This window comes from Netta rufina (assembly GCF_964035555.1).
Source record: "Netta rufina genome assembly, chromosome: 13".
In the NCBI taxonomy this organism is placed as follows: Eukaryota; Metazoa; Chordata; class Aves; order Anseriformes; family Anatidae; genus Netta; species Netta rufina.
The window spans coordinates 11922005-11944115 of NC_140136.1; the positions used below are offsets into that span (position 1 = coordinate 11922005).

Genomic DNA, 22111 nt, shown 5'->3' on the forward strand with positions numbered 1-22111 from the left:
TACAGAGAGGGAGGGTCCTGTAGGGCCGTGATGGGGACATGTTTACTGCTTGGGCTATTTGCTGGCACACAGATGGGGCTGAGATGGGTGCCGGTGCCTGGGCTGTGGGAGATGGCCGCGTCCCCAGGCCTGTTGCAGATCTGCTTGGCACCAGGGCTGTTCCTCCGCATGGCTGTGACGTCCCTGGAAGGCGCACGTCCCAGCTGGACGTTCCCAGGGCCCAAGGCCACCCCTAGAGGTGTGTCCCTGTACAGGTGAGTGCATCCCAGAGCCAGCTGGGGGGAGCAGAAGCCTTCCCAGGCAGCCAGGAGCTCTGGAGAACGCACGGTGAGCCCCTGGGAGGATGGCAAGGCTGACCCCACAACCCCTGTGCCACCCCCCAACAGCTGCCCAGCCCCTCTGACCCCAAACTCAAGGGGACTTCTGCCCCCCGAGCCTCCCCGTTACCATCCTGGGTGCAGGAAGGACGCAGCATTTGCATTGTCACCCACCTCCCCGGGTAATGCCTGCCTGAGTTCCCGCAGCTATCCCTGGGGCGATGCTGAGCACAGGGACAGTCTCTGCTCTGTGCCACCCCCGTGCCCCTGTCCTCTGGCGCGCAGTCAGGACGCCGGCAAGTGCGTGCAGAGCTCAAGTCTTTATTTCTGTATCAGTGCTGTGCATGGGCAGCAGGATCGGGCCCGCCACGAGGCAGCAAGTGCAGCGGGGTGTGGAGGTCACCTCTCCTGCCACCCACTGAGCGTGGGGCTGCGCACACACGAGACCCCTCCTCTATTGCCGTGAGCCAGGATGAGCTGGCTGAGATGCTGCCCCCCCATCCATGCGTGGCCCAGGCTGGTGGACAGGAGAGGAAGCCCCTACATGGCCAAAACCCTCTGCAAGCCTGGGCCTAGCGAGGCTGTGATTTGTCTCCGAGCTGGGGTGATCAAAGAATCAACGCCCAGGCTGCTCTGGCTGTCTGGATCCTCAGGGAAGCGCAGATATCTCTGCAGCCCCATGGAGGGTTGGCCTCACCCCAGCTGCAGCCTCCTGTCCTTTGCTCTGCTGCTCTTCTTTCCCCTACAGGCAATGGGCTAAACCTGAGCAGGTCCCGATTGCTGCCTCCGCAGGCCAGCAGAGCTGTGGGTTGGTTTTTCTCTTGACCCACATCTCCTGGGTCTGCTTAGAGGGGCGACAGTTGGCTCAGCAAAGCAAGACCAGAGAAGGATGCTACGTATCCAGCCCGTCCCCAACACAGGGCAAGGTGCAGCGCAAGGGGGATGCCACGTGGCATCTCCTTTCTCCCCACACAGCCTCGGAGCTGTCCCGCGTGGTCCAGGGGGGCAGCGGGGCCGTGGCAGGCAGCGGGCTGTGTCAGGCACACTTGCCCTTGCGAAGGCAGAAGGGCAGCTCGGGTGCGGGGACAAGGATGGTGCTGAAGATGGGCTGGTAGCTCTCAGGCAGGGCCTGGGGGTGCTGTGCCATCATTTCCAGCACCAGGTGTCGCAGCTCCTTGGAGACGTCGCCCCGGAGATCCAGCAAGGTGGAGATGTGCTCGTCGCTGGGCAGAGAGCAGGAGGTGAGCCGGGGTGCAGCACTGCCTCCTCTGCAGCCCTGCACAGCACCGCTGGGCCCCGCAGCGCTCGCATCCCCCAAATCTCCCATGATCCAGAGAAGCCGAGCTGAGGCTGGGGAGAGCTGGCACTTCAAGCCAGCCAAATCTTTAAAAAATCTTTAAATAGGCTTGAAAATAATCCCACAAACCTTGTAATTTTGGGGTTTGGCATTTCTTTTTTCGTTTTTTTTTTTTTCTTCTTTTTTTTTTTGCCAATTCTGCCATTTCCAATTTGGTTTTGTGGTTGCCCACCCTTTTGGCAACTAATTATGGACAGGTGAATGCCACAGCAGAGCTGCTTTTCCCTTTATGTCTTTGCCCTTGGAAATTTGCTGGAATCCCTCAAATCTGGGGCATGGGAAAAGGAAACTTTCTGCGTGCTCTGCAGCCCAAATGTGGCTCCCCAGTGTGGTCCTCCCTACCCTGCCTCATGGGAGAGCAGAGCTGGGCTCCCTACCTGACGTCGGGGTACTTGGTGACGAAGCCCAGCACCTCCAGGCTGAGCAGAGCCGTGTCTTTCAGGCAGAGCAGCTCCCGCACGGCAAACACGGCCTCGAGGTTCTGCTGGCTCCTGTCCAGGCCCTGAGAGGGAGAGGGGGACGTAGATGAGTTTCCAGCCAGTTTCTCCTCACACGTGCACCAAGGGTAACTGCCCCGTCTTTTTCCTAAGCCAGTGCACCCGTTGGAGGGGAACAGCTCGTAACTCGGCCTTGCTCTGGGCCGTGCAATGCCCCCTTCTCACAGCATCCCCCCAGCTCCCCAGCGCCTTCGGGCACCTCTCACCAGGCTACAGAAGAGCTCCCGGAGCTGCGTGGCGTCCTGCAGCAGGCGGTCACAGAACTGCCTCCGCTCCTCCTTGCTCTTGCACACCATCTTCTTCTGCATGAGCGCCCGCAGGTACTGGTTTGCAACCAGGAGCTCGCACTCTGTCAGCAGGAGCTGGGCAGCAGGGCAGAAGGAAGCTGTTAGCCCTGGGGGTAAGACATGAACTGCCTAGGAAAGGTAGAGGGGAAAGGGGCCAGGCACAACGCCAAGCACTGAGGGCAGAAGGACGGCTGAATTTGGGGGAAACCCCGAACATCTCTGCACGATGGATCCCCCGGGGCTGCTCTGGAGGACGTGGGCTCTCCAGCAAATCTTCAGTGACCGTGGCTCTGCATCTCCGCTCCCCTCCCAGCACCCTGCTGCCTCTGGACTGTGTTCTGGGCCCCAAGGATGGGCACGGACACCTTCCACTAGACCCGTTTGCTCAAAACCCTACATCTTTGCCCTAGAGACAAGCAGCTGGTCAGAGGACGCACAAGAGAAGCCCTGCAGCAACGGTACCTTGAAGAGAGGTTTCTTGACACGGGAGAAGTCCTTCGCGTACTTGTCTATCACTTCGCACATGTTGTTGACCAGCTGGGCCCCAGAGAGCCACTTCCGTGAAGCCAGCTCCACACACAGGGGCTGAAAGAAGCACAGGAAAACATGAAATGCTTGTACCTTGCTGCTCTGGGAGCAGTTCCATCTGCAGGGTGGCACAGCATCCCATAGCACCTGCCCTCCTGCTGCCTGGAAGCATGTCTGCTTTGCCTTGCCCCCAAGCCTATTTCTATAAGAGGGCCCTGCCAGCAAAAAAAAAAAAAAAAAAAAAAAAAAATAATAGGAGTGATGTAGATTAGGAAATGGATGGAAATACGCCAGGACTGCCACTTTTGGGTCTGTTTGATGACCGCAGACCAGCATTTTGAGCTTCACCTGGGTCGTGGAGTTACACAGGGCACTGCACCCAGGTAGCACCTGAGCTTTGGGGCAGCGAGCTGCTCCTCACATGCTTGCTTTTGGCCTGTCCTTCTGCAACTTAATTTTTAATTTCTATTCCTTTCCACTTTCCCTGCTTAGACATGTTTTGTTTTCACTCAGGGCTTTGACCTCCTCCTCCCCTGCTGTCCTTGTCAGCAGCATCCTCTTCCTGCCTGGAGGCACACATCTCTCTGTATCTGCTGGGGCCATGGCAATCTCCACACTGCCTGTGAGCGCTTCATCCTTTAGTGGCTCTTTTGTTTCCATGGCATTCACCTTCCAGCCCTAAATACCCAGGCCATTATTTTTTCCAGATTTTGTCCAGACTCCAGGAAAGCTAAATTTGACTATACTGCCAGGAAATGACTCGGGCAGTCACAGATCTGCTTATCTCCTCTGCACGGACACTGCCTCTCTCCTGCTTGGTTTTGTGCCACGAAACAGCCACAGAAAGAAGTGCAAGGAAGCCCAGGTGGGCTGTGGCTCCCAGCCTCTGTCAGTTAGTGGTTTTGGGGCCATCTGCCTCAGTGATATAGGGTAGTGCTGGCAGGCAAGAGCCGTCGTGTGAGCTGCTGGTGGTTTATCAAGGCCTGGGAGCCAGGCTGGCAGGGCTGTGTTTGCAGGATGATAGCCAGCTGGATGCAGCCCGCTGTTACGGAGCATGTGGCCCATATCCTGGGCAGGAGTAGGCAGTGCCGTGCTCTGGGGACAGCTCTGTTGCATCCCCGCCAGCCTCAGGGGCTGTGGACAAACGTACCTGCAGGTCGAGGAGCAGCTCCTCCAGCAGCAGCTGGCAGGCTTTTTTCTGCGTCCTGTCTAGAGCAGCCCGGAGGGACGTGGGGACTTCTCTGCAGGAGGAGTTGGGGTGGAGAGTGGGGACAGAGGAGCTAGAAGAGAGAGAGAAGGGAGGGGACGGGTAGCTTGGGATGTACAGTGGGGACACTGTGGAGCTGGGCAGGGGGATGGAGAACTTGTGGTTCCTTGCAGGTGGAGCGGTTGCTCCGAGAGGTGCTGAGGCTGGTGCCCGTTACCTGAGAGCCAGGACGTTGTTGAGCATGGCCAGCAGGTAGGGGACGTAGTGCTTGGGTATGGTGCGATCCTGCTGGTGCTCCTTCCCACGTTGCACGAGGGCTTCCCGCAGACTGCAACACAGCCAGAGAACCATGGTGGGCAGGCGCCTTGCCACAAACGCCTGGAGCAGGGGTGCTCCCGTGGTTCCTGGGGGTGCATGCGCTGCCCACAACCCTCCCAGCTCATTTGGCTCCTTCCAGTCCTGCCACTGGGAGGTAGGGAAGTGGATAGGGTAGCGGGACCCATCTTGGACCCCGTGGAAGAACGAGGCCTGGATCGGCACTGGGGGCCACGTGGCAGATCTCTGCCACCAGCCCGTGGTGCCGGGCTGTGGGGACGCAGGGTCTGCGAGGAGGGGAAGGGGGGTGAGGGGCTCCACTGACCGGCCCAGAAATGCCTCGAGCTCCTCCAAGGCCATGTTGTAGACCTTCTGCTGCAGAGAGTCGGTGATCGAGGAAGTTACCTCGATGTTACTGTTCAGCATCTGTGTGAGGAGAGGACGGTGGAGGTGAGTCAGTGGCTGCAGGCCACGGCCCCCTTTTGGGGGGCTCTCAGCATGGCCATGCCCCAGCTGCTGCATGTCTGCCCCTCAGTGGCAGCCCAGGAGAGGGAAGGGGAGAGCCTGAACACATCTCAGAGCTACAACGAGCACAACGTGGCCCTAGACAAGCCAGCAAGGGCACGAGGTGCCAACCTGCGGTGCTGGGGCCCCACCTCTATGACATGGACGGGCAGGTCTGACTGGAAGAAGCCCTGATGGTCCGTCTCGGGTTCCTTTTCCCAGAACCACTCCTCGAACTCCGTCTTCAGGGTCCTCTGCATCCACTCGAGCACACTAGCCTGTGGGAAGGACACCCACCACCATGGTGTCAGCTCCCTCCGGACCCCATGCACAGCCCAGGAGCAGGTCCTGAGCCTCATCCCCCAGGCTCAGGGACCCACGCTGCTGTCGGAGCAGCTGCCCATGAGGTGGCCACGGCTGGGCCTCTTCACTCACCTTGAGTTTCACCACGTATCTCCTCTCTGTCTGATCCACGAGCTCGGGGGAAATCAAGGGGCCCAGAGACGAAACATCCACTTCTGGGAGCAGGTCCGGGTGCCCCATCATCTCGGAGCTGGAGGGCAGAGGTGGGACGGGGCTGGCAAGACCTGCCTTTTCCAGCAGCTCCTACCTCTGCCCTTCCCAGGGCCAGGGACCGTGTGCTGGTGACAGCCCGGCTCCCTGCACCTCCCCAGCTTCTTGGCGTGGCCGCTGACCTGTGGTACACGTGAAGCACCCACTTCAGGAGGTGGAAGAGCGCCTGCTTGTCCAGGTCTTCTCGGAGGATGTCCTGGAGGTGGCTGGCGAGGGCCTGGTGGTACGTGGTGGCGCAGAGGCTGAGGATGTTGTAGTGTGCCGGGACGCACTGGACCATCAGGTCCTTCACCACGCGCAGCTCGGACACGATGTCCCTCTGCAGTGCCTCCAGGTGCCTGGACAGCCCTGGGCCCTCAGCGTCCACGCGGGGGGTGTGGAAGCGGCTTCCTGTGATGGCCTCCTGGAGGACGTGGTAAAACTTCTGCCTCCAGCCCTTTGGGCGGCCAGGGGGCAGGAAGGTGGCATCCAGGAGCAGCGTGTCGTCTATTTTCTCCTCCCTCTCGATGATCCGTATGGCGGTGACAAAGAGCACGGGGTCCTCCCGCACCAGCTGCAGGCTGCTGGCCACAATGCCCCACAGCTGCTTGGCCAGGCTCTCGTTGAGCTCCTGCAGGCCGCTGAAGTAGGACAGCACGGTTGCCTGGGCGCTGGAGAGCCCCCGGAGGTGCAGCTGGGAGAGGATGTCATCCCGGAGGTGCTCCATCATCATGATCTCCGCGTGGGCCTCCAGGAGGTGCTGCCCGCGGAGCAGCTGCAGCGTGTGGGAAAAAACCTCCTGGACTGTGGGAGAGGGAGGAGAGGTGCCAGGACTGAGTGCAGGGGGCAAAGGGGAGCTGGCGCTGAGACCATGGGCATGGGGTAACAGGGAGATCACGAGGGGAAGGGTCTGATCCAGCCCATCTCCATCCACGGAGCCTTTCCAAACCCGATCCGCAAAGCCTGAGCAACCTGCTCCAGCCTTGCCACCAGCCCTGTGCAGAGCGCAAGGAATACTCCCGAGTGCCTCCCACCCCAAACCCACGAGCACTGGGCCAGTGCCTTACCCGAGAAGAGCTGGGGCAGCACCTGGACCACCGAGGCCAGCTGCACGTGCTCTGCCATCAGCGCCCGCATCTGCTGGAGGTCCTGGAAGCGGTCGGCGCAGTCCAGCAGGGCCCAGCGCGCTGCCCCCAGCTCCTGGCACACGCTTTGCACCTCCTGGACCGCCGACCGCAGCTGCTCCAGCCCCGCGCTCACCCCCTCCAGGTAGGACTGGACGGTTGACTGGGGAGCAGAAGGGGACAGAAGGGCAGTGGGGATGCTCTCGAAGGCTGGTGGACTCGCGCACCGTTTGCCCCAGCCCTGCCAAACCTCTGTTGTGTGCATTTCCCCAGCCCCAGAGGGTGAGAGCTGCCCCAATATCCCTCATGCCTTCCCGTCTCCCTCACCATGACCCCATCCCACCGGCTTCAAGAAGGCTGCTCCAGCGCCAGGGACGTCCCACGTCACCCCTCTGAGGACACCGAGTCTCATTTTACTGAGCCTGTTCGCAGGGTTTGGGGCTGTCAGTGGCTACTGAGCACGAGGTGGGAGAAGGGCACCACTGCGGGGTTACCAGGGCAGCAGGGGGAGCGGTAACCAGCTGTCTCCTTTCAGATTTAAAATACTCCTTTGCTTCTCCAAAATATTTACAGGCCCCAGGATGCCCACTGGGCATATTAATGGCATGAAACACCTCAAATGGATTTCCATTTTTTTCCAGCTCTGCGGCAGCGCTGGGCCATCTTCACGCCCTGTTTGCCCAGTTAGCTTTTGGTTCCTGGTGCAAAGAAGCACTTTTATGCAGGATGCACTGAAATATATATGTATTTTTTTTCCGAGGGAGCTTAAAACAAGTTGCCTCTTGGGCAATTTTCCCCCTAAACAACTGCATTTCTCCCAGCGAGGGCCGACCAAAGGATGAGATTTGTCCAGAGGCAGAAAAAAAATGATTCAATGCAGAAGACCCTGGCTGGGATCCCTGCTCGGGGAGGTGGCGAAGCATCCGCCCGCTGGGATGTGACCGATACCCACCTTCAGCCGCGACTGGATGGAGCTGTTCCTCTGCGTCTCTCGGCTGCGGTAGTGCCCGAGCCCCTCCAGGTTTTCGGGGCGGTAAAACACCCCCGAAGCCCATTTCAGAGCAGCTCCCCTGGCCAACTTCTCCGCCTTTTCCACCTCCGGCCACTCTTCCTCTGGGGACGAAGCCAGGGGTTAAGGAGCACGACGAAGCCTCTCCTCGCGGGCAGGAAGGGCCCCCGGGGCCGGGAGCAGGAAACCGGCCGGCAGCGGACGTCCAAGCACACCCCGATGGGGGCAGCCGGACACCACGACAATGAGCGGGACCTTCTGGGATGGCCCCAGTGTTCCCACAGCAGAAGCGTGCCCCGAAGAGCTCAGGACATCACCCAGCTGGGGTGACCCAGCACGACAAGGACGGGTCACCCCAAGGCTTCCACCTCCCCGAGAAAGCACAAGGGACAAGGAAAAAGGGTCTGGGAGGTGGTGAATTAGGGATGCGTCCCTCCCGCCCGGTCACCCCGTTACCTCTGGGGCTCGCGCCCTGCTCGTCCTCCGCCGACGTGCCCATGGCCGCTGCCAGCTCCAGGGCCGCGGGGCTGGGCTGCGCACGGAGGAAGGCGGCGGCCGCTTCCTCAGCGCTCCCCGGGGGCTCGTCGGGATGTTTGGGGCCAGGCAGTGGGGTGGGGATGTGAGGGGGATTCGCAGCCCTCCCCGCAGCTGGGTGTCGTGGTTTGGGGGCGCCCAGGGTGGGGATGGGGTGACCCCAATGGGGATGGGGTGACCCCGGTGGGGATGGGGTGAACCCAGAAGATATGGGGTGAGTCCTATGGGTACTGGGTGTCACCAGTGGGGATGGGGTGACCCCAATGGGGATGGGGTGAACCCAGAAGATAAAGATATGGGGTGTCCCCGGTAGGTATGGGGTGACCCCAGAAGGTATGGGGTGTCCCCAGTAGATACGGGGTGACCCCAGAAGATAAAGATATGGGATATCCCCAGTAGATACGGGGTGACCCCAGAAGATAAGGGGCGACCCCAGGAGGTATGGGGTGACCCCAATGGCTATGAGGTGACCCCAGGAGATAGTGGCTGCCCCCAGCGGCTATGGGGTGACCCCAGCGGCTCGGGCGTGTCCCCGGTCGCTACGTGGTGCCCGCAGCGGGTCCGTGCTGCCCCCGTCCAGCCGCGCTCTCCGGTCCCCGGGCGGGACGCGGGGCGCTCCCGGTGCCGCCCTCCCCGGGGCGCGGCCGGGACCGGTGGCCACGCCCCATTCCTAGGCCACGCCCCCCTTCCCAGGCCACGCCCACCACAGAGGCCACGCCCCCTGCCGCCGCTCCCCGCCCTTCCCGCGGGATCCCGGCCACTCCCCCACTGACCACGCCCCCTACTTCGTTGACCACGCCCTCTCCGCGTTGGCCACGCCCACATCTCCCCGCGCGCCGCCCGCCCCGGCGCGGAAGCTCCCGTCGTGCCTCGCGGCCCGGAAGCGGAAGCGCGGCGGGGCCGGGAGCCGGCGGCGGGCAGATGGCGGAGTGCGGGCCGCAGCCGCCCGGGGGTGGCGGCGGCGGCGGCGGAGGAGGCGGAGGAGGGGGCGGGAGCGGGCCGGGGGCGCCGAGCCGGCACGAGAAGAGCCTGGGGCTGCTGACCACCAAGTTCGTGTCGCTGCTGCAGGAGGCCAAGGACGGCGTGCTGGACCTTAAGCTGGTGCGGCCGGGGGGCGGCGGGGCGGGATGGGGGGGGGGGGGGGGGGGGGGGGGGGGGGGGCGCTGCTGTGAGGGAGCTCCAGAGGGAAACCAACTGCGCTGGGTGTCCCGGCTGTGCTGCTGCTGGTGGTGTCCCCGCTGCCAGCTGAGCTCCTGGGGGTGCACAGGCACCGCCCGGTACCGGCACCGACCCCTGGGGCAGGGCAGGGCAGACCCGCGTGCTGAGGAGCTCGTCCCTTACGTCCCTGCTTGCTGCCAGCCCCGCGAAGCCTTCTCCAAGCAGAGCCTCTCGGCAAGGTGTTGGTTCTCTGACGGCCTCAGGTTTGGGTGGGAAAGAGCTTCTGAATGTCAGCTTTGCTGTCACACAGCTCTCTGCGTTCCTCTTCCCATTCCCATCTCTTTTTGTTTTTAAAGAGCGCTGCATCTTTTGGCTGCCAGTCCAGTGGCTTCCAGCCCTGCTTTGCTGCTGAGTTTTGCAGTGGTTTCTGCAGCCACCCTGAGCGGGACGGGTGGGATCCCATTGGTGATTAGTGGGGAAGTCGCTGATAAGAACAGGAGCAAAGGGGCAGTGGCTTCTTGTGGGTGTAATGGCATTGAGAACAAGGCTTTGTAGCTCGAGGTGCTGGGATAAAAGAGGTGTGAGATGGTGAGCAGAGAGCTTGGTCAGGAAGCAATCGGACGGGGGGAGAAGGAGAGAAATGCGACCAAGAGGTTGGGGTTAAGTGTCTGACTTATTTTGCAGGCTGCAGATACCTTGGCTGTGCGACAGAAACGGCGGATCTACGATATCACCAATGTCCTGGAAGGCATTGGGTTGATCGAGAAGAAGTCAAAGAACAGCATCCAGTGGAAGTGAGTGACCGAGAAGGTCTAAATCGCTCACGGGTCCCTCCTAGGTCAAGGTCCAGTTTTCTGGGTACCCTTTTCCCATTCGGACGAGGCTGTTGTCCCAGTGGCATTGTCCACAATGGCCTGCTGGGAGCAAGGGGCCTGGACTTCCCCCAGCTGAACTGTGCTGATGGTGGCAGTGAGGAAAGCTGAAGCGTGTCTGGCATGTTGCCTGTACACCGGAGCTGTTATTTTGGTTTAGACTGGGTATTTTCTGTGTCTTGGGCTAGAAAAGATGCCTGTTATGGTGTTGAAGGTGGGGGAGAGCCCTGGCAGGCTGCGGGGTGTCGGAGCACCAAATGGTGCTGAGCTGGAAGGTGGTAGGGGATGTGGAGCGGGTACAGATGAGGCTTATCTGGCCGTGGCATAGGGTAGAGGTGGTGGGAAGGGAGGTGGCAGCCTCTCGGGGAGGCTGGGGCTGCTTTGGCTGCTCCATCAGCTGATCCATGTCCCTCCTTTTCCCTCCGCACAGAGGGGTGGGTCCTGGCTGCAACACACGTGAAATAGCTCACAAACTGATCGAGCTGAAGGCAGACATAGAGGACCTGGAGCAGCGGGAGCAGGAGCTGGAGCAGCAGAAGATGTGGGTTCAGCAGAGCATCAAAAACGTCACAGAAGACGTGCAGAACAATCGATATCCTTTGGCCAGCTGCTTATTCCTCTGGGCTGGAAGGCAGTGCTGCTGGAGGACCTGCACTGAAAGGGTCAGGAGGCTCCTTTTGGGGGCGGGGGAGCTCTGCCCAGCCTGGGAGCAGCTTCCTCTGCGGGGCACGCAGCGCTGTGGAGCAGCGGATGCCTTGTGCCCCCGTGGTTGTCACCTGGCTCTTTGAAGTTCCCTGGCACTGTAATGTTTGCAGGGAGAGAACTGCTTCTGTCTGAGCCACAGGTGCTACTGTTCTTGAGCGCAGAGCTGCTCTTGCAGCTTGTCTGAGGTTGTCAGCCCTGAGGCTCACAGACCTCGCCTTCAGAAGCGTGTGGCACGGGCAGCCCCCTGGCAATGGCATTTTCAGGAAGGAAACGCCAGGTGCCCTTTGAGTCCTGTCCTCGCAGGAAGCAGCAGCCCTTCTCCTTAACCTTCAGAACGTTAGCGTATGTGACGCATGAAGATATCTGCAAGTGCTTCACAGGTGAGGAAACTGCTGCATGGTGAAGATGTAATGCTGCATTCCTGTCTATCCCAGCTGCTTTCCTTCCTCTGAGGAAGAGGAGGCAGCAGATCTTAAATTAGGTCTGAGCATGGGCTGCCCATTAGCACGCAGGAGAATGTGGTGCAAGTTCTGATGCCATCCTTTGGCTTGGGAACCCCTGAGCTGCAGCTTTGTTGTCACCAGCAGATGTGAGGGGGCAGGAGGTTTCTTTGCATTCATGTTTAAGGCAATGTCCGAGCCTTTCCTAAGGTAGTTTTTTGGCTGGGTGTGGGTGTGTGTGTGTTACTTTACGAGCCTTTTATTTTCAGGGTTTGGGTAGATGGTACAAATCCTAGCTATAAGAAGAGTTTATGGTAGAAATCTGGGTGTAAGCAGGAAGAAAACATACAAAGAGCACCTCAGCTGCATCGTGCCTTCCACCAACGGGAAGGCAAAGAGCAGGGCAGAAGGGAACATGCTCTGACCTCACCCCATTGTATTGCCTTGCCAGAGCTGCAAGGTGCCCGTGTAAAAAGCCACATGCTCTGTCTCTGTGGGGCAAAAGTGAAGAAAACCCCACTGGATTCTGTTTCTTCTCTGCTAGCAGCTGTAATGCTATCTGTAGGACCCAGAAAATCCCCCGTGGCCGGCGTGCAATGTGGCAGCCAGCAGAATAAAACCGTTCTCAGCTCTAGTGGCGTGGAGTCGGAGCTGCTTTCTGCTCCAGTGAGCGCCGTCCCTCTGACCCTGGGGCTGCTTATCCTGCCCTCCCCAGCAGTGCATCTGCATCGTCTCACCCTCCTTGCCCCAGGCTGCATCAGTTCTTCTGTTTCTCATCTTTGCCTTTGTCGTGCTCCTGTTCACCAGACATTACCCCGAGTTCCTGCTAAGATCTCGCGTGTGCCACCCCTCGCTTTTTCTTCTGGCTTAAGTTAGCACCCCATGGGGGCAGGGATCGTGTTTTCAGTTTGACAGAGCTCGGGGCCAGATAGTTCGTGAGAGCCTGTAGGAGTTTACTGGAGACCAGCAGACAGACGATTGCTTGCTTGATTGAGTGTTTTGCATTTTGCTGCACCTGTTTTTCTAAACCAGTTTGCATCTGAAGTCAGACCTCACCGAAAAGCACAGAGAAGATGAGATCTTACTCGGGGCAGATCTGAAATCCTTTGGAACAGAGGCTTGATCTGTGTTTTTCCGTTGTTTTGTTTTGGTGCTTGTCCAGATGTGCTGTATGAATTTGCTTTACATAGGGCATCTGATTCCCCCTGCCAGCAAATGTCTGGGCCTTGGAGAAGTTCTTTGTCGGACCCCTTGTGTTCCTGAATGGTGGTAAAGGCTGAATTTTCTCTCCCTTTTCTTATTTAGGGCTATTAAACTCACTTTCTTCAAGTTAGTTAGGACTTGAAGATTTCCTTGCTTGGACTCTGGCCAAATAGGATTTGTTATCTGGGTTTTAAAAAACAAAACCTGAGGATGCATTAGCTCAGTGACTGGGAGACGTAATTTTCCCGTCTGTTGCTGCGATGTGTTGTGTGCTTGCAGAATCCAAAAGGAAACGGAGGCACGCTGTGCACCGATGGGTTTGTTTTGTGAAAATATTTGGGAATTAGCTATCAAGAGAGATAGAAACACAGAGCCTGTGTTGTAGAGGCTAACAGGTCTTAAACCTTGAGCTTGTATCTTTGTTATGCCTTTTTAATGTCTTTTAATGATACTTACTTGAAGTACAGATTTGTTGGAGGAATCCCATCTTCCTGACAAATCTCGTGGTGTTTTTAATCCCTCTCCTTTTGCTGATCTGACCTTAAATTGCCAGCCTGAAACTAAAGGCTGTGCTCTTCTGCTATCTGCTCTCTCATCACTCTGGGTGATTAATATTCTGTATTAATTATCAAGTGAAGCTTAGTGCAGAATACCAGTGAAGTGTGAACACAAACCACACAAAAGCTTGAACACTTAAAGCGAAAGCTGCTAACTGCTCAGTCTGAATGTCTCATGTTCCCAGCACGGGCTGTTCTCTCTCCACGTTTCTCTTGCTCAATGTAAGCCCAGAATGGAAGCTGCTGGGCTGGGATTGTTGCGTTATTAGGGGTGCTGATCTCAGGGAGCTGCAGAACTTGGTGATATGATACCGATCATATGACAGCGAGTGATCCCGTGGGTCAGCCTGGCCCTTGGCATCGCTGTGCAGGGTCCAGTACAGGCAACTTTGGCTGGTAGAGGCCAGGAGTGTTGTTTTGGGGTGTTGGTACTCAAGCAAAATGTGCTGCTGTTAGCAGCCTGGCCCCTGGGCCTAGCTCCACGCTGTCTGCTGGCAGTGCAGCTCTTCGAGTTGCTGTTTTGTTCACGATTCAAATCAGAAAGCTTCTGACAGCAGGATGAAGGGCCTTTCACTTAGGATTCAGACGTTCTTCAGAGGGAATTTAAGCCAGCCCCAGTGTTTCCTCAGAGAGAAAGAAAATTTAGCCCTGTTAAGGATACTGCTGAAACACTTGAATGTCTCTTTAGGGTTGCTTTGGGAGAAACTTCACAGGTCCTTTGTGCCCTTGGCAGTTGGCACATCTGTAGCTGTACGATGTGCTTACAATGTGGGTATAAATGGCAATTTTGGCAGCTTTGGGAAGTGCAGGAGATAAGGGGCTTTGAGGAGGGGCTCTTTGTCAGTGCCTGCTCCATCAGAACAGTTTGTGCCACCGAGTGCTGACCGGTCTGTTCTCGCAGGTGACACCCTCCTTGCAATTCGAGCCCCGTCAGGCACGCGCTTGGAGGTTCCCATCCCTGAGGTGAGTGATAAATGCGTGGGGAGAGGGCACCTGTGGGGTGTGGGTGTGTTTTGGGGGGAGGTGCTGATGGATTGACCAGGCTGGGAACTGGTTTTGATGGAGCTGGAGGAACTGGCAACCCGAGGAAGGCTCCGGATATTAAATAATTGCCAGGAAGTTTTGTTTGGTGGTACGTGAGTTACTGCAGGAGCACCACGGGGAAGGGTAGTTCTGGGAGGGTCAGGAGAGAGCTGCTGAGATGGGAACTGCGCGTGGAGCTGTCCTGAGCTGCCTGGGCTGCACGTCTTGCCAACGGGAAACTCCTGGTCTGTTTGAAAAGGGCTCTTAGCGTGTGTCTGTGTTGCACTTCTGGCTTTTCTCAGGGCCCAAACGGGCAAAAGAAATACCAGATCCATCTGAAGAGCACAAGCGGTCCGATCGACGTTCTCCTAGTAAACAAGGACGCTTGGAGCTCTCCTCCTGTCGTACTACCCGTCCCTCCCCCCGAAGACCTCATTCAGTGCCAGGCAGTTGCACCCTCGAAACCACAGATACCGCCGCTTGCCCACTTCCAGGAGGCTTCCGTTCCCAGCAGCACCCAGCCCTCGACGCCGACACCTTCCAGCACTCAGGATCACAGCCCTCCTGCGCAGAAAGCCCCGAGCACAGGTGAGAGGGAGATTACAGCAGAAATTTGTAAAAGGGCCTTCTCGAGTCCCAGTTCCAACATTCAGTTTGAAAAAAAAAGGCTGTCAGAAACACAGGGTGAGTTAGGTTGTGGCTTTGTCCAGCCACATTTTGAAAGCCTCCGTTAATGGAGATCCCCGTCTCCTTTGTGAGCTCTTCCAGGGCTGCAGCACCCACTCAGGGAATTGTTTATGGATACCTGGGTTTGTTTGAGCTGCAGCTTGTGCCTGTTGCACGTATTATATCATTTGGCACCATGAGCTGTGCTCCATCATCTCTGTAACTGCTTATCAGGTGGCTGCAAGCTGCTATCAGATTGTTCTTAGACTTCTCTTTGCCTGACTAAGCCCAGCTCCCTCCAACCTTCCTTGTAGGACACGTCCTGCACACCTGCCTGGATCATCTCCACGTCTTCTTGAAGTGGGAGATGGTCAAAGCTGGACACGGTGTTCCAAGCCCAGCCTCAGCCCCAAGGAGGAGGGCAGTAACTTCCCTTCCCCTGGGAGCAGCTCAGTGTGTGGCTTGTGTTGGTTGTGTGGCAGTGTGCTCTCCTGCAGAGCTGCTGCAGAACCTGGGAATTTTTGCTGGGTGGAATCAAAAAGCCTTCTTCCTAAAGATGTTTAGATTCAGAGTTCAGTGGAGGACTGGTTAGTGTTAGGTCAGAGGTTGGACTGGGTGATCTTGGAGGTCTCTTCCAACCTAGACGATTCTCTGCAGCTCCCTGCACTCAATCAGCGTTGCAGTTGAGGGTTTGGTCTGTGCCGTAGCTGCTTGTTTGGGGGCTGGTCGCAGATGACGTTCTCGTGTGTCCGTGACTTTGCAGAAGGCAGCGTCTCGGTGGCGGAGCCCAAGAGCAGCGGTGACCTCGACCCCCTCAGCACCGTGCCCGCGTCCAGCGGCCAGACGGCCGGGCTGGACACGCAGCCGCTGCAGTCCTCTGCCTCGCTGGACAGCAGCTCCGTCCTGCCCAGCCCCTCTACCTCCTTTGAGCCGATCAAGCCTGATCCCACAGGAAGTGAGTATGCGACGTGGCCCCGTTCCTTGCCTCGCTCCAAGAGAGTGCTGCATGGAGCGAGAGGGAAAAGCTGCTGAGCCCGGGGATAAGAGCTGAACCCCGTTCTGCTTTCACTGTCAGCCAGGCCCTGCAAGGGGTGAAGAGGGGTTTTCCTGTGAGGGTGCTGGGGAACCTTGTGAGGAGCTGACAATGTCATGTCTGTACCATGCCATTTCCTGTGACACTGGTACTAGGAAATCCACAAGGGACACTCACGTGATGTGCCTGTGCTGTTATGTGTTGGATTATTCCCTTTTAGCCCCTTCTGTAGTGCTAGGTCCAAGTTGTGAGACTGTGAAGCTATGGATATTTCATCTTTTGATAACTGTGCCTTTGTAACTTGTGGGATGTTTTCCTTTATTAGGAGAGCTCTTGAATCTGTTTTTCTCCTCTACCTGGAAATACTTTGTCTATCTTTAGTGATCTTGTAGTCCTAATGATCTTTCAGTATATATTTGGGGAGTTTCCTGATGTGCTTGGTGAGATGAAATGGACTCAAAACAAGGAATACTTTAGCTTTATGCCAGGAAAGAGCAGCAGCCCACAGACAGAAAAGCATTGACTGGATAAGACACTGCTGTAATGCTTCAGAGCTTACCTTCACTGCAGGAACACTCGAGGTTCAAGTGTTACGTTTAGAAGAGGCAGTTTTGCTCAAATGTAGCTCATGTAGTTCTTTTCTCACACTCTGCTAGCATGTCTGAGAGAAGTGTGAGCAGTCTGTCTTCCATCTTGGAGCAGTCTTGACTGTGGAATTAGGCCTCTGGTGTGCGTAGAGCTTACCCTAGCCCAGAGAGGCTGTGCTGACTGTCTGGAGGCATGCCCTTATCCTACACGAGGCAAATCGAGGTGTTGTACAGAAGCTGATGCAGGGTGAAGTTTGCATGCAGGCTATTACTCTAAAGCTGCTGACTGTGATAACACATCCACGTACTGGGGTTCCTACATATCTATTTAAAGTAGTTGAGCTTAAGTATTTTGTTGCTGATCATTTCTGCAGATATATTTGGCGTGTGGTGTGAGAGCAGAATTTCTGGTTGGTATGGATGATTTGGGTGCATAAAGACAAAGTATGGTTGGACGGTAGGTGATCAAGTTGTAAAGCATTTCAGACACTTCATGTAATGATGCAAACCGTTTGCTTTGTTGTATTTGCAGTGCTGGAGCTTCCCAAAGAGCTGTCAGAGATGTTTGATCCAACGAGAGGTATGTTCGGTATGTTCACTCCCTGATCACAGCCTCGTTCCGTGCCCATCCACCCACAGACATGGGGCAGTTTGTTTTATTTACACGCTTCTGGATTATTCTGGGGGTGTGGTTTTGTAAGATACTTGGGGTGGCTGCTGGCCCTCTACTTGTGGAGGGCGCTCTTAAAATTACTGTTTTCTCTATGTAATTTTCTGTCTTCGTGTTGCCAGCAACCTTTGTTAAGAGTTTGCCCTACAGTGTGTAGATGAGGGCTTTCCAGGCACCGTGCCCGTGCTAATTTGTGCTCTGTCTCCCTGTGCTCCTTCTCCAACTTGTCTGCACCATCCAGAGCTACCGGATAAATCCCTGTTAGTCCTGTTCCAATTAGAGCCTACCTGGAGCTAATCCAAGCATATAATCTAGGGAAATAGTCTTCTTTCTTTGACGTATCCCTCAGTGCTTTTGGTAGGCTTTTTGGAGCAGGATGGGAGGGGATGCTGCTACTTGTGTCAGGTGTTCTGCCTCTGTCCAAGGAGAGTGGGTATCACTACCTCATGGTGGAACAGACTTTGGGCTAAGTAAGGGCAGGAGAGGTGCAAGAATTTGGTCTAGCATAAGCCTAAACTGGGAAAGTTTTTTTTTGTTTGTTTTGTTTTTTAAATTTACACATTTAGACCCCAGTCTTTCCCTTTGCTGGCAAAATACTTCCTAGCCCTGCAGCCACGTGGAGCCGAGTGCACACAAGCACTTCGTGGTGGTGACAGGATATGTCACAACTGTTCCCTGGAGTCCCTAGTTCTCTGCTCTAGCGGATGCTTCGTGAAAGAGCAGCTTTTGCTGTAAAAACCACGCAGTTCCAAATGCCATACACGTGCAACCGTCCCATCTGTGTGCTGGGAGCCCTGAGCCAGGCTCCACGGTCGGCCTGGAGGGCACCTTCCCTCCGTGTTCAGCCCAGCGCTTGGAGCACCCACAGCTGTAGGCAGCGGGTGAGGTCTTGGTAATAGCTGAACACATCTGAAGAGTAAAACTGACACTGTGCAGCGTGAAACATAAACTGCTGCAGGGCCCCAGCGCATGTAGAAGGTACAGCTTAACCCAAACTGTGCTACGTGACTACATGAACACTATTAAAATTGAGAGGTTTGCTGTCTACATTAATGTATGTTGTTTTACGGAGTGTTCTTTACAGTTTGGAGTGGGAAAGGACAGGTCTAGGAGTGAAGGAAAGTGCAACACGGCATAGTCAGGTTTTAACCATGATGTGCTGTTGAATTGCCGGTGAAAGCTCTGCTCTGCAAAATGGAATTGGCAAGTGGTGAAGCTCAGCACTGGAAAAGATAAACACTTAAATCTCAGGGAAATGATCTTTGCAGCGTACTTTGCGGCCTCTTTCAAGTCGGTGTGATCATAGTAATGGTGCTCTGTCACTGGCTGCTGCTTTCAGGCTATGCACTTTAAGCTGCAAAAGCCTGCAGCTTCTTCCTTAGTGTTTTGTGTTTTGTGTTGTACTTTCTCTGTGTGGTTTTCTGTCTCTTAAGTGGATGTTTAATAACTGCTGGCTTTATGGTTGTATCCTGGAAAAAAAAATATTCAACACACACGTGCACATCCTGCTACATTATCAGCCCTGAAAAGATCTGAGAACATAGACTCTGTATTTAATTGCTGTTTTTGAAGCTGGTATCATTCCTGTCTAGTCACTTCCAATTGAAATGCTCTCATCTCACAACACTGAATTAGGCAGGTAGGTTCCTGTCCTCTAGGAAACAGCCTGCTATGGGTAAGCATCGTGAAGATGGGTTCATCTGAGTTTCTTAGGTGAAAGCTCACTTCAAGTGTGGGTAGTATCTCATCACCCTAGCTAGATTGAGTTAGATCTTCACTATTTAACTTGGCCACGTGGGAAGGGGTTTCAGAAAGTTATTTTCAAACACTTCTTTAAGAAAAGAGATTGACTTGCACACGCTTTATCTGGCTGCTTGTCTGTCTACCCCTCAAGTGCCTCGTGAACCTACCAGCCAAGATTAACAACACTGGAGGAAGGAATGACATTTCGGAGATAATTACTGCCCACACAAAACTATAAAAAACTTAGAGGGGAGAGCAGTTAATGACCCATTAGGGAAGGATATGCAGAGCTCAGATGTTATTCTGTTTGGCAGTGGGCAGCCAGCCAATCTACCAGTGCATATTGCTGGATTAGCCACAGCACAGCTGTGGAGCAAAGGGAGCAAATTAGGGGGAACAAAGGGGACAAATCTGGAGGAAACTGGAGAGATCGATTAGTTCTGCTGCTCCTGGAACAGCTCACTTCTTTTCCACTTTTTCCCCACTCTAGTAAAGTCAGCCCATAATTGACGACCATGAATGTGTCAGGCTTTACCAGCTCGCTTTCAGATGTGTGTTGGAGAGTTTCCTTTGGAAGAGTTGAGGGACACCAGCTAGCATGCCATGATAAAGTGTAGCCCATCATACGAAAGCGACTGGCTTATGGCTGAGCTAAGCAGGCAGAAACCTCCCGCAGAATGTTTAGATGCTGCTTGAATTGTCTTGACGTGCAGCTTTCCCTTTGCCCATGCAGGAGGCCTGTGCTTTCCCCTCTCACTACCTGCACACGCTTTGCATCAGCAAAAAAAGGGGTAACAAGGGTGAGGACCAAAAGAGGCTGGGAAGGGTGGGAAACTACCCAGGCACAGACCAGGGAAGTGGCGTGTGTTGCTGACTGTGCTCGTCTCTTCTCTAGAATGTATGAACTCCGAGCTACTGGAAGAGCTGATGTCATCTGAAGGTGAGTCTCTGAGTTTCCCCCTCATGGCGTGGCCTTTTTGGGGGAGAAGACTAGTTCTGTGTGACTTTGTACAGCTGGCAGCCTTGTGAATGCAGGCTTGCCCTCATTTTTCTGGGCTCTGGGCATAGACTCCGTTCTCACTGTCCTGCCAGAACAGGAGCAGAAGAGCCCACTCAGTCTGTTCAGCATTGCAAGGCTGATTTGAAGCACCCTGACAGACCTCAACGTGGGGTGGACACCCTGGGCCACGGGGCAGCCTCATGGCTTGGTGTCCGATGGCAACTGTGGGCTGGGTGTGGGTGTGCTGAGCTTTGTAACCAACTGTGGGCTTCGCTTTCCCAGTGTTTGCTCCCTTGCTTCGCCTCTCCCCTCCTCCTGGAGACCACGACTACATCTATAACCTGGACGAGAGTGAAGGCGTCTGTGACCTCTTTGATGTGCCTGTCCTTAACCTCTGACTTCTCAGTGTGGCTGCGAGCCTCGCAGAGACAGAACATTTTGTAACTTTGGAAAGTGTCTATTTTTGGATTCCTTTTGTGCTAGAGCTCGACGAGTGAGTGATTCAGAGATGTTCTCATACGGACTCAGAACCAAGAGATGTGGACTTGCAGGCCGGGAGCCTCCTTGTAGCTTCTTTCTCTTCCTGTGTTGCACATGCAAGGTCTTTGACTTAACTCGCCTCGCTGCACCTCTCTCTTCACCGGATCCTGGGCCTCAGTTTGAAGGGTCTGTGATTTGAGTGCTCCCAGCTCATCTGTAGAGTTTTGCCCATGTGCCTCTCCGAGCTTCCTCAAATCTGCATGCCTTGGTTTTCCTGCACTCCTAGAGGCACTTTGCACCTCCTAGGTACCAGCTGCTACACGGAGCCCTAATATTGTGTGGTCATTTCACAAGTCTGGATGTAATTAGCTAGACTTTCAGTGTGAGTGGTTCAGGTTGGGGTGGTTATATTTTGAATGACGAGGAAAAAAAAAAAAGGCACCAAAGTGTCCACTTCTTCCAGCGACTCCAGACCAAGCTAGTATGTTTTACAAGAAAAAGCACTTTTTTTTTTTTCCAGCTGTTCCTCTTAGTAGGACCCAGGAGTTGAGCTGAGAGTTTCCCTGCTTTTGCATCACTAGGAATCCTGGTTCTCTCGTGGTGTGTGTTCACCAGTCTGCTGATGCACAAGCCCAGGGGGTCCAGCTCCTTGTACAGCAGCTGTGCTGTTTCTGCAGGGCTGAAGAAGGTGTGCCAGTATTAATATTGTTTTTTTCTTAAGAGATGCTTGAAAGGATAAGACTGCTCCAGCTGGTGCCTTTAAGGTACTCCAACTACATCAGACCCTGCTCATATTAGCATATAATTGTTCTCCAGCCATTGCACTTGAGCCTTCAACTGTCTAAAATGCGACCAAGCAGTAACAATTCAGTAGTACTCTGCTGTGGCAAGATACAGAGGTGTCATCAAAATCGTGTTTTGTTCTCCCCCCGCCTTTTTTTCCCCTCTTAGCATCTGTTCAGGATCAGGCTTTCTGTATATTTGAATTTGCTCCCCTAGTGTCCGTATCCATGCTCCCAATTCCTGATCCTGTGGCAGGTTGCTGCCCAGTGTGTTGCTTTCTCTGCATCATTTGTTCCATGAGGTTCTCTTAATTATTTTCTTAACAGAAGGTCTGCTGTTGAGTTTTTTTTTTTTCTGATCAATCTTTGACCCTGTGCATTTTTTTTATTGGTAAAAACCCTTCATGGATTTGTATTATATTTTGCAAGCCCCCGATGTTTTTTTGGTCAGATCGTGTGATTTGATTGTCGTCAGTTTTGCACATCTTCCTGCCAACGCAGCGGTAGCAGCTGTCGTGCCTTTCCTGCTCAGCCAACTGCCGAAGAGGAGGCCGGGCCAGGAAGCGTGGCTGGGCAATGCAGAGAGAGCTTGCAGCCATCTGCACGACCAGTCAGTGTTTGACTTCTGCTTAGCTGCTCACCACGTGTGAACCACAAAAAAAAAAAAAAAGCTGGAGCACGAGCAATAAGGGATGTAAATGGGATGTCTTCAATCCTCGGAGCCTGCAGAGGTGAGAAGTGTATGCTTGGGACCTCTCTTCCCGAGGTGGCTCCTCGTGCCATTATGTTCTTTGTGGGACTCCTCCAGAAGCTGTTCACTTCTGCAGCGTGGGAAGCTCGTGGTGTGAAGCACCAGCATCCTCTAGGAGAAACGTGAAGAATTCAGTAGGAGCAGACAACATTGGACACTTTTTCTAGTTTCTAGATGGCAGTGGGCAGCTACTACTGGTGAGACGGAGAC

The 22111-nt window shown here is 55.1% G+C and overlaps 2 protein-coding genes across 3 annotated transcripts; one reads left to right on the plus strand and one right to left on the minus strand.

Annotated features, from left to right (window-relative positions):
* Positions 1 to 655: 655 nt before the first annotated feature.
* Positions 656 to 8844, minus strand: EXOC3L1 (exocyst complex component 3 like 1). The gene is made up of 13 exons (XM_084294469.1): positions 8154 to 8844; positions 7641 to 7801; positions 6632 to 6851; positions 5708 to 6368; positions 5448 to 5565; positions 5165 to 5290; positions 4834 to 4934; positions 4411 to 4521; positions 4137 to 4266; positions 2921 to 3043; positions 2378 to 2533; positions 2052 to 2176; positions 656 to 1540 (listed from the first exon to the last, which is right to left on the minus strand). Exons 1-13 carry the CDS (start codon positions 8194 to 8196, stop codon positions 1354 to 1356), a joined length of 2262 nt encoding a protein of 753 aa, XP_084150595.1. The 5' UTR covers positions 8197 to 8844; the 3' UTR covers positions 656 to 1353.
* A 290-nt stretch (positions 8845 to 9134) lies between these two features.
* Positions 9135 to 20305, plus strand: E2F4 (E2F transcription factor 4). Of its 2 annotated transcripts, none has more exons than XM_084294492.1 (10): positions 9135 to 9332; positions 10074 to 10183; positions 10692 to 10853; positions 11303 to 11346; positions 14068 to 14129; positions 14492 to 14777; positions 15619 to 15810; positions 17008 to 17064; positions 19784 to 19828; positions 20171 to 20305. In XM_084294492.1, exons 1-10 carry the CDS (start codon positions 9153 to 9155, stop codon positions 20284 to 20286), a joined length of 1254 nt encoding a protein of 417 aa, XP_084150618.1. In that variant the 5' UTR covers positions 9135 to 9152; the 3' UTR covers positions 20287 to 20305. The 2 variants fall into 2 exon arrangements, with proteins under 2 accessions (XP_084150618.1, XP_084150619.1); XM_084294493.1 differs by having other exon boundaries at positions 17008 to 17055.
* Positions 20306 to 22111: the final 1806 nt, after the last annotated feature.